Source organism: Erythranthe guttata, chromosome 8 (genome assembly GCF_056151865.1).
Source record: "Erythranthe guttata isolate IM_541 chromosome 8, IM_541, whole genome shotgun sequence".
NCBI classification, from domain to species: Eukaryota; Viridiplantae; Streptophyta; class Magnoliopsida; order Lamiales; family Phrymaceae; genus Erythranthe; species Erythranthe guttata.
The window spans coordinates 1437580-1448750 of NC_142540.1; the positions used below are offsets into that span (position 1 = coordinate 1437580).

At 39.1% G+C, this 11171-nt stretch overlaps 3 protein-coding genes across 3 annotated transcripts; all 3 read right to left on the minus strand.

Moving 5' to 3' along the window:
* Window positions 1-160: 160 nt before the first annotated feature.
* LOC105971157 (zinc finger RNA-binding-like protein) lies at window positions 161-3023 on the minus strand. The gene is made up of 2 exons (XM_012996008.2): window positions 2528-3023; window positions 161-1476 (listed from the first exon to the last, which is right to left on the minus strand). The coding sequence occupies exons 1-2, from the start codon at window positions 2888-2890 to the stop codon at window positions 394-396; spliced, it is 1446 nt and encodes a 481-aa protein (XP_012851462.2). The 5' UTR covers window positions 2891-3023; the 3' UTR covers window positions 161-393.
* Window positions 3024-3513: 490 nt separating this feature from the next.
* LOC105975379 (zinc finger protein ZAT9) lies at window positions 3514-5519 on the minus strand. Its single transcript, XM_013000578.2, has one exon. It carries the CDS (start codon window positions 5136-5138, stop codon window positions 3816-3818), a length of 1323 nt encoding a protein of 440 aa, XP_012856032.2. The 5' UTR covers window positions 5139-5519; the 3' UTR covers window positions 3514-3815.
* A 1009-nt stretch (window positions 5520-6528) lies between these two features.
* On the minus strand, window positions 6529-9085 carry LOC105971166 (UDP-glucose 6-dehydrogenase 1). Its single transcript, XM_012996018.2, has 2 exons — window positions 8994-9085; window positions 6529-8202 (listed from the first exon to the last, which is right to left on the minus strand). The coding sequence occupies exon 2, from the start codon at window positions 8177-8179 to the stop codon at window positions 6737-6739; it is 1443 nt and encodes a 480-aa protein (XP_012851472.2). The 5' UTR covers window positions 8180-8202; window positions 8994-9085; the 3' UTR covers window positions 6529-6736.
* Between the last annotated feature and the right edge of the window lie 2086 nt (window positions 9086-11171).

Sequence of the window (11171 nt, forward strand, 5' to 3'; positions counted from 1 at the left end):
CCTTATGCTTAACAAATTTCATTTTACTCATCAAATTAACTGTCACTAAAAAACTCTCAACCTAAAAATATTTAAATTGCCCATGAATTAAAGCAAATATAATATATACATATATAATAAATTATAAATAACCAGGTATATCTAAATTACAAAAAATCTCTTTATTTGTAAAATTATATTTAACCCTTCCAAATGAAAATCATGATATGTCTAAGTTGCCCCTATATGAAAAGGAAAATAAAATTACAAAAATATTTTAACAATTAAATTAATGTAGTCAGTCAGTCAGTCAGATGAAACAATTAAATTTAATTCAAACCCATATTCGGCAAACGAAGGCCGAAACTTACACGAAAAGAAAAAAATGTACAGTGGAGTGCCCCAGAATATCGACTAACGAATCCAGTTCAGCATGGCAGAAGCAGCGCCAGAAGAAGCGAGCTTTTTGACCATCGACGCGTGTCTTTGACCAGCAAGGTGATGGCTGAACACAGTGTTGCTATTGCAGACCACGTTACATACGGTGCACGCGTGCACCGTTTCAGCTGCTGCTCCACCTTCCAAGACTTTTCTTCTTTTCGTCTCCAAATTCTCAGTCCGCGCAGCTGCCTTCTTCTTTGCCTTTTTATAATTCGCAGATTTCGGCTTTTCTGGATTCTCTTCTGGTCCGATAATTGGTTTGTTTGTCTGCTTTAAGGCAGAGAAGGCCAAAGGTGTAGATGCATCTACAGAGGCAGGGGAGGGAGCAAGAATCGAAGAGGGAGCAGCTACAATGGTGGCATTGGAAGATTTTGGCCTTTCAGGATTCACTTCCGGTCCAATAATTGGATTATTTGTTTGCGTTAAGGCAGATACAGGCAACGGTGTAGATGCGTCTACAGAGGCAGGGGAGGGAGCAAGAATCGCAGATGGAGCAGCTACAATGGTGGCATTGGAAGATTTCGGCTTTTCTGGATTCACTTCTGGTCGAATAATTGGATTGTTTGCTTGCCTTAAGGCGGATACAGGCAAAGGTGTCGATACATCAAGAATCGCAGATGGAGCAGCTACAACGGCAGGGGAAGGAGCAGCTACAACAGTAGGGTATTGAGCAGATCCAACGGTAGTGTAATTAGCAGATCCAACGGTAGTGTAATTAGCAGATCCAACGGTAGGGTAATTAGCAGTTCCAACGGTAGGGTAATTAGCAGCTCCAACGGTAGGGTAATGAGCAGCTCCAATGGTAGGGTAATGAGCAGCTAAAACGGCAGGGGAATGAGCAGATGGGCCAGGTTTAGTTGCAGCTGTTCCTTTCAATTTTTCGAGATTTTTTTGGTGCTTCTTTCCCAACTTATGTTGATCGAGAACATCTTTGCTGTTACAATCAACTCCGCAAACTTCACACCATGCAGACTGTACAATCTTCGGCTTCTTGGGGCCTTTTTTCCAAATATTTCTTTTCTGAGGCTGAATTGCTGTATTAGGTGTAGTCAAACCCTATATGCCACAAAAGAGAACACATTACTTGATAATAATAATAAATAATTAAATAAATAAATAAATAAACCCGAAAAGAAAACGAATTTGAACTTTGGCAATAACTCTAAGAAAGGACTTAACAACTATGCAATGCTTTGCAAATACACGAACATAACGAAAGAGTAGATCAATAGAATCTATCAATCTTGCCACTTCACCCCTAAGGGAATCGTCCAATGCATAAACTCTTACGTTCATATAGAACCATAGGACAATATCTTTCGTACATTTCTTTATAGATCAAAAACACACTCCTGGTCACGGTCAACCATAAATACCAGTAAAACTAATACGCAATCTTGACACTTGGTCGTCATGCGATCCCCCTTCACTATACACGTGCCGTAATATATGTGTCCATCCCCTCAGACAACAGAACTTTCACGTGTACACATTTTAAAAAATCTAAGTGCGTATAATTTTTCCAAGAATACTACATTTTCGCATGGAAATTCATGTCTTTAAAAAAATAGATTTTTTTTCCAAATATTATTCCTGTAACACATATTCGTTCCATCTTTTTAACTTATTGACAAGTGCAGAAGCACTAAAAACATGTCCAGGATTCAGAACTCAGATGTTGTGAATTATATGCGTTGCGGTTACATTAACGACATATGTCTTTATTCTACATGTTTAAATCTTTTTTAACTGTTCCGTTCTAAGAATCCTCAAAATCCAACGTGGAAAGGCATTAAAACAAGAAACGAACAACCGTAAATCAAAACTCAAATCCAGTTTCCGCATTCCAGACCACAGATGTCGATTATTTACCAATGTACAATCAGGGTACATAAGCAGAATCCAAGCATCAGTTAAACTATGGCAGGTCCAATATTCTCATATTCTTAAAATCATGTAGGCAAACAACTCTCATGTAACTCAACAAAACCACATTAAATCAGCCCAATTAAACCAAGTGCATTTTCGAATTTAGTCGGCAAAATCAGATTTTTTTTCTCCCGGAAAAGCAAAAACAAACAATCAAAAAAGTGAAATAAAAAATTACCGGCGTATAATTAGTGGCACCAATCTGCGTGAAAGCATCTGCCCAATTCAAGTTTGGGTCCTGATAATAATAATAAGAAGCGTGAGCAGCAATAGCGGCAGCATCAACCTGATGAGGCTGATAGCTGATTGGTTGCTGCGCGTATTCGACGGTCATCGCCGGCGGCACATACGGCGGTTCCAAGCCCGGCGGCTGAAGATGAAGCTGAGGCTGATACAATGCGTTATGAGGATCAACGGCGGGTGGTTGGTAAGGATCGGAATTAGGGTTGTGAGAGTAGCCGGCGGAGTAATTAACGGTGTGCAAGAGAGGAACACCTGAATTAGGGTTTTGCTGCATTTCAGCCCATCTGGCGTAGTCCATGGTGGTACTGCTGGTGGTGGTGGTGGCAATTGCTTTTACATCGCCATTTTTAGGGTGCAATTTCGGAAACGAAAGAGATTTGGGGGAAAATTATTTTTGTTTATTTTAATTTTAACAAATTATGTACCAAATTAAAAAAATAATAATAAATAAATAAATAATCATTTTTTATGACTAAGTATCGCTCTAAAATGACAAAAATAACCTTCTATTTCATAACATCACTAATTACATTCACAAATGAACAAATACGAAAACGAAAATATAAAGTAACGATACCAAATACATTTCGAGTGGTTTTGTATTTTATTTATAGGGACAATGAAATTATGTTCGATGAGATACAAATGGAGAGGCAGAAATTAATACAGTTGGTACTAATAAAATTCTATTAATTTAGCAAAATACTAAATTATCAAAATCAATAATTTGGTACGATGTCATCGAATTGGGACTGAAAAAATTATGATTTAAACAAAACTATTTATTTATTTATCGAGATTCTAGTGTAGATTCCTATAACCATGGAAGTATATAAACACATATCTTTTAGTTTGCCAACCATACATTCTTTTAAATAGTTAAATGACAAAAAATAAAATAAAATAAAAAAGAGGTGTATATGGTAGTGAAATAGTATTTCATGTTTATGTTATATAGTATGTGATTAAACAACCACTTTCATCACACTATATCAGTAGCACAAACATTGCAATTAAAACAAGCATGAACCGAAAAAAATCGAATTAAAAACGACTATTTCGCATTCGAATATTTCGCATATGTCGTAAAGCTTCAGCCTTTTCAAGTGTATGAATATGAAAAATGTGTGCATTGCAACACGAAGAAGAAGAAAATACCGAAAAAAAACCCTGTTTATTGAATGTACTCGTTCGAACGATATCTATGTAGTTCCGCCTGCGTGTCAATTAGTGAGCATCAATCTCTCATCAGCCCACCACAAACTTTTGTTGAGATCGAACGAATCCGGATTAATCACAGCCGTTGATTCTTCTTCTTCTTCTTCATCTACTCTGATCTTGCTTTCGGTTATCAGAGTGTAATGAGCCCTCTTGTGCCCGCCTAGAGCTTGCCCCGAAGGAAACACCTTAAAGCACGTCGGACACTCGTGCTTCTTGATTTTCCCGCCCAAACGAACAATTCCCACGTCGCGATTTTCTTGCTCGTGTTGAATTTGAACCCGATCGAGCTCGGTTGAATCGGATAACGGAATATATCCCCCCTGCAGTTTATCAAAACCCTTAAGCATTTCAAGATTCGCTTTCTTGAAAGAGTCCGATTTCGTGGAATCGCAACTCCTCGAATCATCTTCGGAAATTTCGAAACCGGCCATTCTCGTTTGATCAGCAGAAACTTCGAACGGAGCATCCGTTACTACATTTCGATCAAGATTATCGAATCCAGACACATTCTTCCCACCAAAAAAACCCCCATTTTCAGCACCAAAGTAGGCCGAACAATCTTTGACCGAGTCAACGTCCGACCAATTCGTAACACCCCTCGAAAGCATAATCAAGCACAAAGCCGCCTCCTCTGTTTCCTCGGAAACATATCCATTATCTCGAGCACTATCCGTATTATTATTAGTAGCGGTGATGGTAGTGCCTTTATACCGGATTCTCGATCTTTTGCGACGAACGGGGCACAAGTTCTCCAAATCGGACAAGCTCTCGTTCGACCGATCGGAAGCCCTCGTCTTCTTGGAGTGGGTCTTCATGTGTCCGAACATGGCTCTCATCGAGTCGAACGGCTTGCCACATGTCTTGCACTGATTGGTCAGATGTGAATCGCTGTTGTTGTTCTTGATTGAGTGGCTTCTCATATGGCCCGATAAAGCTCTCAGCGACGGAAACCCTCTGCCGCATAATTTGCAAGACGAGTGACAACAAGGAGACGAAGAGGAAGGTTCGTTGTTGTTCTTCGGGGTTTTCGTAAGGCCGTGTTTGGGGTCGGAAATTCTCCATGACTTTTTCGGGTTCTCACGCAGCACGTAGGTGCTGTTTTGGTCAGCTTCTCCAAACTCGTCGCTAATCTTGGCATTTTCGTCGCTGTTTGATTGATGATCCTCGTCGTCGTCTTCTCCAAACTCCGATTTGATCGCAGCTTTTTTAGAAGCTGCGATTACAGCCAAATGAATCCTCATGTGACCACCGAGTGACTTCCCGCTGACGCAGATTTTGCTGCATATCTTGCACACGTAGCCCTGCACTTCTGCTTCCGCCGCCATTAATGGAAGCTTCTACGATGATCCGAGAAACAAAAAAAAAACCCAGATGGGAAAATCGAGGAGAGTTCGATTCGATTGTTCAGGGCTTTCTTGAAGAAGCTGCAATCACTAATTAAACACGCGAAAAGCAGAATTCGAAGTGGAGAAAAGAGAAACCCCCATCATGAATTGTGCGGCGAAAAAGAAGAGAGAGAAAAACACGAGATCTGATTACGGGAAAGGGGAATTGTTAACGAAGAACACTTGCCCAAAATCAAAATTGAGCATCGGAAAGTGAAGAAGGGAGGGGGGTTAGTTATAAGGGGCTGTTTGGGGAGGGAGTGATTATATTTAATTTTTTGAGTAGGGAGAAAGCCTTGCATGGAAGCAAAGACATTTGCACGAGGGCTGTTCTCGTACATGCACGAGTATATTGATACTGTGTACTCGCTTGCACATTTGTGAAATCAATTTTTTTTTTTTTTCTTTAATTTATTTGATTGATGATATTGATGGCGAGTGATTGGGCTTTCTCTACTCGCAGGAGGGTGGGGAAATTGTTTTGTGTTTGGTTTTATAAGAGGAGGGATTATTGGGTGATCGATCACTTAATTAAATTGGAGCATTTGGTTAATTTGTGTGGTACATCTAGCAGTTGAAGTTGTACCTTGTTGGTTTCTTTAAAAAAAATTGACCCCCAATAATTATGGGCCCTTGGCCCAAGCCTAGAATTATGAATTAAAAGCCCGAACTCAAAAAAAATTGAAGGCCCAAATATATGTGTTAGGCCCAATTTTATCACAGGTTTTTTTAGCTGCAAGTTTTCGACGATATTATTTTGTGGGAAACACCACCTAATTAAGCATAAAAAAACATATGGAACTTGGAGCATAATATGATTGAAAATGAGGTAAAATAATTTATTTATTTATTTTAATCTAGACATCTAATTTTCGTATGATAATTTGGTTCGGATGGCCTTCCTCGGTTCATCCACCAAGTAAATTCAAATGCGATCGCAATATATACGGGGAGTTGAACGGTACACCTGATTATATACATCGAGTGTTTGTTAATTATAAATGCGGCTAAATAATTATCCGCTAAACGCACATACGCACGAGTGTGTGAGACTATGTGTAAATCTACGGTCAACAAGCATCCCGTATAAATAAATATAAACTAACCATTACTATTTAGATCCAGATTCCTTCTTGGAAAATAGAAATACCTACTACCTAGTACCTACCTCCGAATATGGAGGGAACCTGCACTTTGATTGGATGAGAAAGATTCTTCTTCCACCGACAAATTCCCCAAAGGTAGTTGGGTTCAGAGGACAAGCTTTTGACACGTGGAAAATAAGGAAAACACAATTAAAAAAAGAAAAAAAACTAAGGAAGAAAAAATATGAGGCCCCTCAAGAAAAGACAGTTTCAATAGACAAAGTAATGTCATCAATACAAAGTAAAAAAGAACACTCAAATGACTCTCTTACCAACTACAAAACGCATATATGAAGAAAAATTCATGAAACGGATCTGAATTTTTCAATTTTTTTTTTTTAATAAATGAAACGAAAAGTATATAGTAAAAAAGAATAGAATTAGTCGATGCGTTTATGCAACAGCAGGCATGTCCTTGAGCCAGGCATCGAGCGGCTTACCGATCGAGTAAACGATAAACCCGATCTCCCTCAGCTTATTGGCATCGACGACATTCCTCCCGTCGAAAACAAACGCCGGTTTCTGCATGTTGTCGTAAATCCTCTGGAAATCGAGCTTCTTAAACTCGTCCCACTCTGTGAGAATGCAGACAGCATGCGCATCCTTTGTGGCATCGTACGCATCCCAAACGACCGAAACTTTCTTCACTGTGGTGGGGCTCATCGGCTGGAGATGAAGTGGATGGTCCCAATCGAATTTGTTCATCGAAAGATCCCTCTGGATTTGATCCTCTGTTACCTGGGGATCGTATATACTCAGCTGCGCCTTGTCGCCTAGCAATCCCTGGCAGACATCTATGGCGGGGGTCTCCCTTGTATCGCCCGTGTCTTTCTTGAACGCGAAACCCAAAATCGCGACCTTCTTGTTCGCGACGGTGTTGAACATGGAGGAAACCAGTCGGTTGACGAAACGGCTTTTTTGATAGTCGTTGATCTTGATGACTTGCTTCCAGTATTCGGCTACCTCAGGTAAACCGTTGCACTCGCAAATGTAGACCAAGTTCAGAATGTCCTTCTGGAAGCAAGACCCACCGAAACCAACACTTGCGTTGAGGAATTTCTGCCCGATTCTTGTATCTTTACCGACGGCGTAAGCCACTTCCGTGACATCAGCACCTGTGGCCTCACAGAGCGCTGACATGGCATTGACCGACGAGATTCTTTGAGCCAAGAACGCGTTAGCAGCTAGCTTCGAGAGCTCTGCGGACCACAGATTGGTAGTGAGGATTCGATCTTCGGGTACCCATTGGGCATAAACAGCTTTCAGTGTTTGAACTGCCTTGTACCCTTCTGGGGTTTCCCTTCCACCAATGAGAACCCTGTCGGGGTTAAAAAGATCTTGAATTGCAGTACCCTCAGCAAGGAATTCTGGGTTGGATAGGATCTGATACTTTATTCCTTTACTGTTGTGGGTCAGAATCTTTTCGATGGCTTCGGCGGTTTTGACAGGAACCGTAGACTTCTCGACCACGATTTTGTCAGACTTTGACACATCAGCAATCATGCGGGCTGCACTCTCCCAGTACGTCAAGTCTGCAGCTTTGCCAGCTCCAAGACCACGGGTCTTGGTTGGGGTGTTGACCGAGACAAAGACTATGTCTGCCTCGAAGACGTGTTTCTCCACGTCTGTGCTGAAGAAGAGATTCTTGCCTCGGCACTTCTTCACCACCTCTTCGAGACCTGGCTCGTAGATAGGAAGCTGGTCGCTGTTCCAGGCAGCGATACGAGCAACGGAGATATCTACAACAGCCACTTCGATTGAAGGGCATTTGAGCGCTATCACGGCCATGGTGGGCCCCCCCACATACCCTGCTCCAAGACAGCAAATCTTCACCATGATTTTTTTCTAGTTCGAACGCCCTGCACATTTTAGAATTCTTCGTCAGCACAAAAAACATCTTTAGATATATTATTGCAGCAAAAAGGTGGTACTCAGTCTCTTGTAAGATTAATTTTTGATTCCACAATCGAACGACGAACGAAAGAGACAATCGAGTGAGGTGCCTATTCCGGGAATCAATTACACAATTCATGCTTCCACAAACAGAATTAAACATCACCCAATTTCAGATTCATATCACTATAACGTTAAAAAGTGTTTCACAATCAGATCTGACGAGTAGCTAGCAGAAACAGAATTCTGCAGCACCTAAAATTTTACTGCAATTTTTAGATTAGATCTATCACAATAACACATCCCAACTTGCATGAAAATAAAATTTCAGCTAACTCGTAAATCATCACATAATAAAATGAATTCACATGTACTTCATGATACTCACACAGATCTGATAAAACTCACGCAATTAAACCATCAAAAATGAAATTACATAAATAAATTAAAAAAAAAAAAAAAAAAAAGAGAGAGAGAGAGAGAGATCAGATCAGTTAAACCACTGAAACTCACACGTAAAACGCCAAAATCTCCGTTTCAGATCAGACGCAAGCAATAAAAAATTAAACCTAGAACCAATCACAAATTCAATCCGCAGACACTATACAGCAAATTACATCTAAGAACTTCACACACACTGACACACACATGAATCCACCTCCACCGACTCGCATTTTAGCGTTTTAAATGTTAGAAAAAATCCAGTAAATGAAGAAATGCAATGAGGTTTTGATTGGGAAAAAAACAAATAAATTACCTCTGGATCAGTAATTTGGCTTCCAGAGAGAGAGGAGGAGAGAGAGAGAGTTCGATCTGTGAAGCGACAAATGCGTTAGGAAAGAACTCGGTACGAAATCAGAGGGAGAGGGAGCAGCTGCTTATGTAGTCGTTGGCTTCCACTAACTACCCCCGACAATTCACTAAAATAACGATAATACCTCGACCAACCAGACGTTCGACGAGGGACAAAATCGGGAAAACAAAGAATTCGGTGGAGCGAAGGTGAAATACCTAGATTGCCCTTGGGGGAAGTGGAGAAGGAGTGGTGAATTATATTCTACGCGTACTTCTGACTGCCGGTCCATGCTCCACTGTCAGACACGTACACAAGTGTTGACCCGGTTGTACGTTGTGCTTCAATGATGGTACGCCAACAAACTCCCGTTTCATTTGTGTCGGCTTGGAAGTTGAGGTGTGGTGTTTCAATTTTAATCTTATTTAATTGTATTTATTAATTATTAATATCTTTTAGTAGTAATGTTTGAGCAAGAAAAGTAACATTATTTTTGTTGCCTAAACCGGCCGAAATTCTCGATCACGTCGTTAAGCGTTAAGAATGTGACACACGAGAAATTTGCGTTTTACCTTTAAAAGAAAACGACTAGTTATGAAGTTCGGCTCGAATTTTTGCTGTTTACATAATAGATTTTAATTGCGAATTTAGTTTTGTTGTAGGTGGTTGCAATTTTTTATTTTTTTATTATTATTTTGGTAGCTAAAATAGAACCTTCCTAAACACATGAACAATAAGAATTTGGCGATTTTATCATAATTGGTAGGTGTCGTGTTGGTAGGTGTTAGCTCCGTACAATGGACACACCTAACTTTTTTTTATAAATTTAAATTGCATTTTTCATGAATATGCACAATAAAAATATGTCCTAAGGTTATAAGTTGTTGAAACTGCACTACTTATGAAATATTTTTTTGTTGAAACTGTTTGAATTTTTTTTTTCAAGAAGATCACATTTTTATTAAGATCTTGAAAACACGAAAAATAACATACAATTTTATTATCCAAATACATTTAAATTTAATTATAAAAATAAGACGTAACAACGTATCAGTTGCTACACCAACTTATCATATATAAGAATTTATCTAAATTTAGCAAAACATGCTTTTAACATTCCTTTGTAATACCCATATCAAAAAATATCTTCCTTTTGCAGAAATAATTTCGTACCCGATGCATTTATTTATTTTTAAATATATTGTACTACTCTTGGCAATATTTCCAAGCAATAGTTATAACTTACTTTACTTGTATAATTAGCAACAAATTGAAGTACTAATAAGTTTATATAAAAATGAATAAATATATATTATACACTATTGCTAATCCCATGAAAGTTTACTTACAAGTCATAAAGAAATTGAAATATAAACTAAGTAATTATCGATTGATATTGTTAATACTTTGTATAATGTATTAATTATAATTTATAAGCATGGAGCTGCCATAACTTCAGAATTAAGTATGAACTTTAAAGTGGGGCTACAGTAACGTTTTTTTTTTTGAGTGACATTTAAGCCACAATGAAATAACATTTGATGAAGAGTTGACCAAGATTAATAAAATATTTTATGAAACTACTCACTCCCTTCCAAAATAAGTGTCGTTTTACGTTGTTGCGCACATATTAAGAAAATTAATAAATATGCGTGGATTGTAGGAAAATTAATATAATATGACTAAAATACTCATGTAATTAATTATATCTCAACTAATTAAGAGTAACAACTAATAAGGGCATAATTGAGAAAACAACACTTAATTCATCATTGGAATTTTAAAGTGACAGATAATATGAACAAGAAAAACTCCCCAAAGCGACAGTTAATTTGGAACGGAGGGAGTAACTATTTTCGAAAATTAAAATGGGATCGGAAATCGGAATCTCCAATCGACAAAAGTTGAAGAAAAAAACCGGAAATCAAATTTGGAAGAAATAAAATTTGGGCCAAAAACGGGCCAGGCCTTGCGGCGGCCCATGAGCCCGTTACGGGCTACGGGCCGGCCCAGAACACAGAATAAAACTGATGTATGGCCCATCAAATTAAATGGTTGGAACTTGGACGGGCTGAATCCACGGGCTTTATGTGGGCGGGCTTCATGGGCCTAGGTTGCGGGCGGGCCGCGGGTTCGACGGGC

Bases quoted from the DNA above. Each gene is read 5' to 3' on its own strand.
- LOC105971157 (XM_012996008.2), bottom strand. From the start codon at position 2,890: ATGGACTACGCCAGATGGGCTGAAATGCAGCAAAACCCTAATTCAGGT. The intron at 1,477-2,527 runs GTAATTTTTTAT...TGTGGCATATAG, and splicing joins GTGCCACTAATTATACGCCG to GGTTTGACTACACCTAATAC.
- LOC105975379 (XM_013000578.2), bottom strand. From the start codon at position 5,138: ATGGCGGCGGAAGCAGAAGTGCAGGGCTACGTGTGCAAGATATGCAGC.
- LOC105971166 (XM_012996018.2), bottom strand. From the start codon at position 8,179: ATGGTGAAGATTTGCTGTCTTGGAGCAGGGTATGTGGGGGGGCCCACC.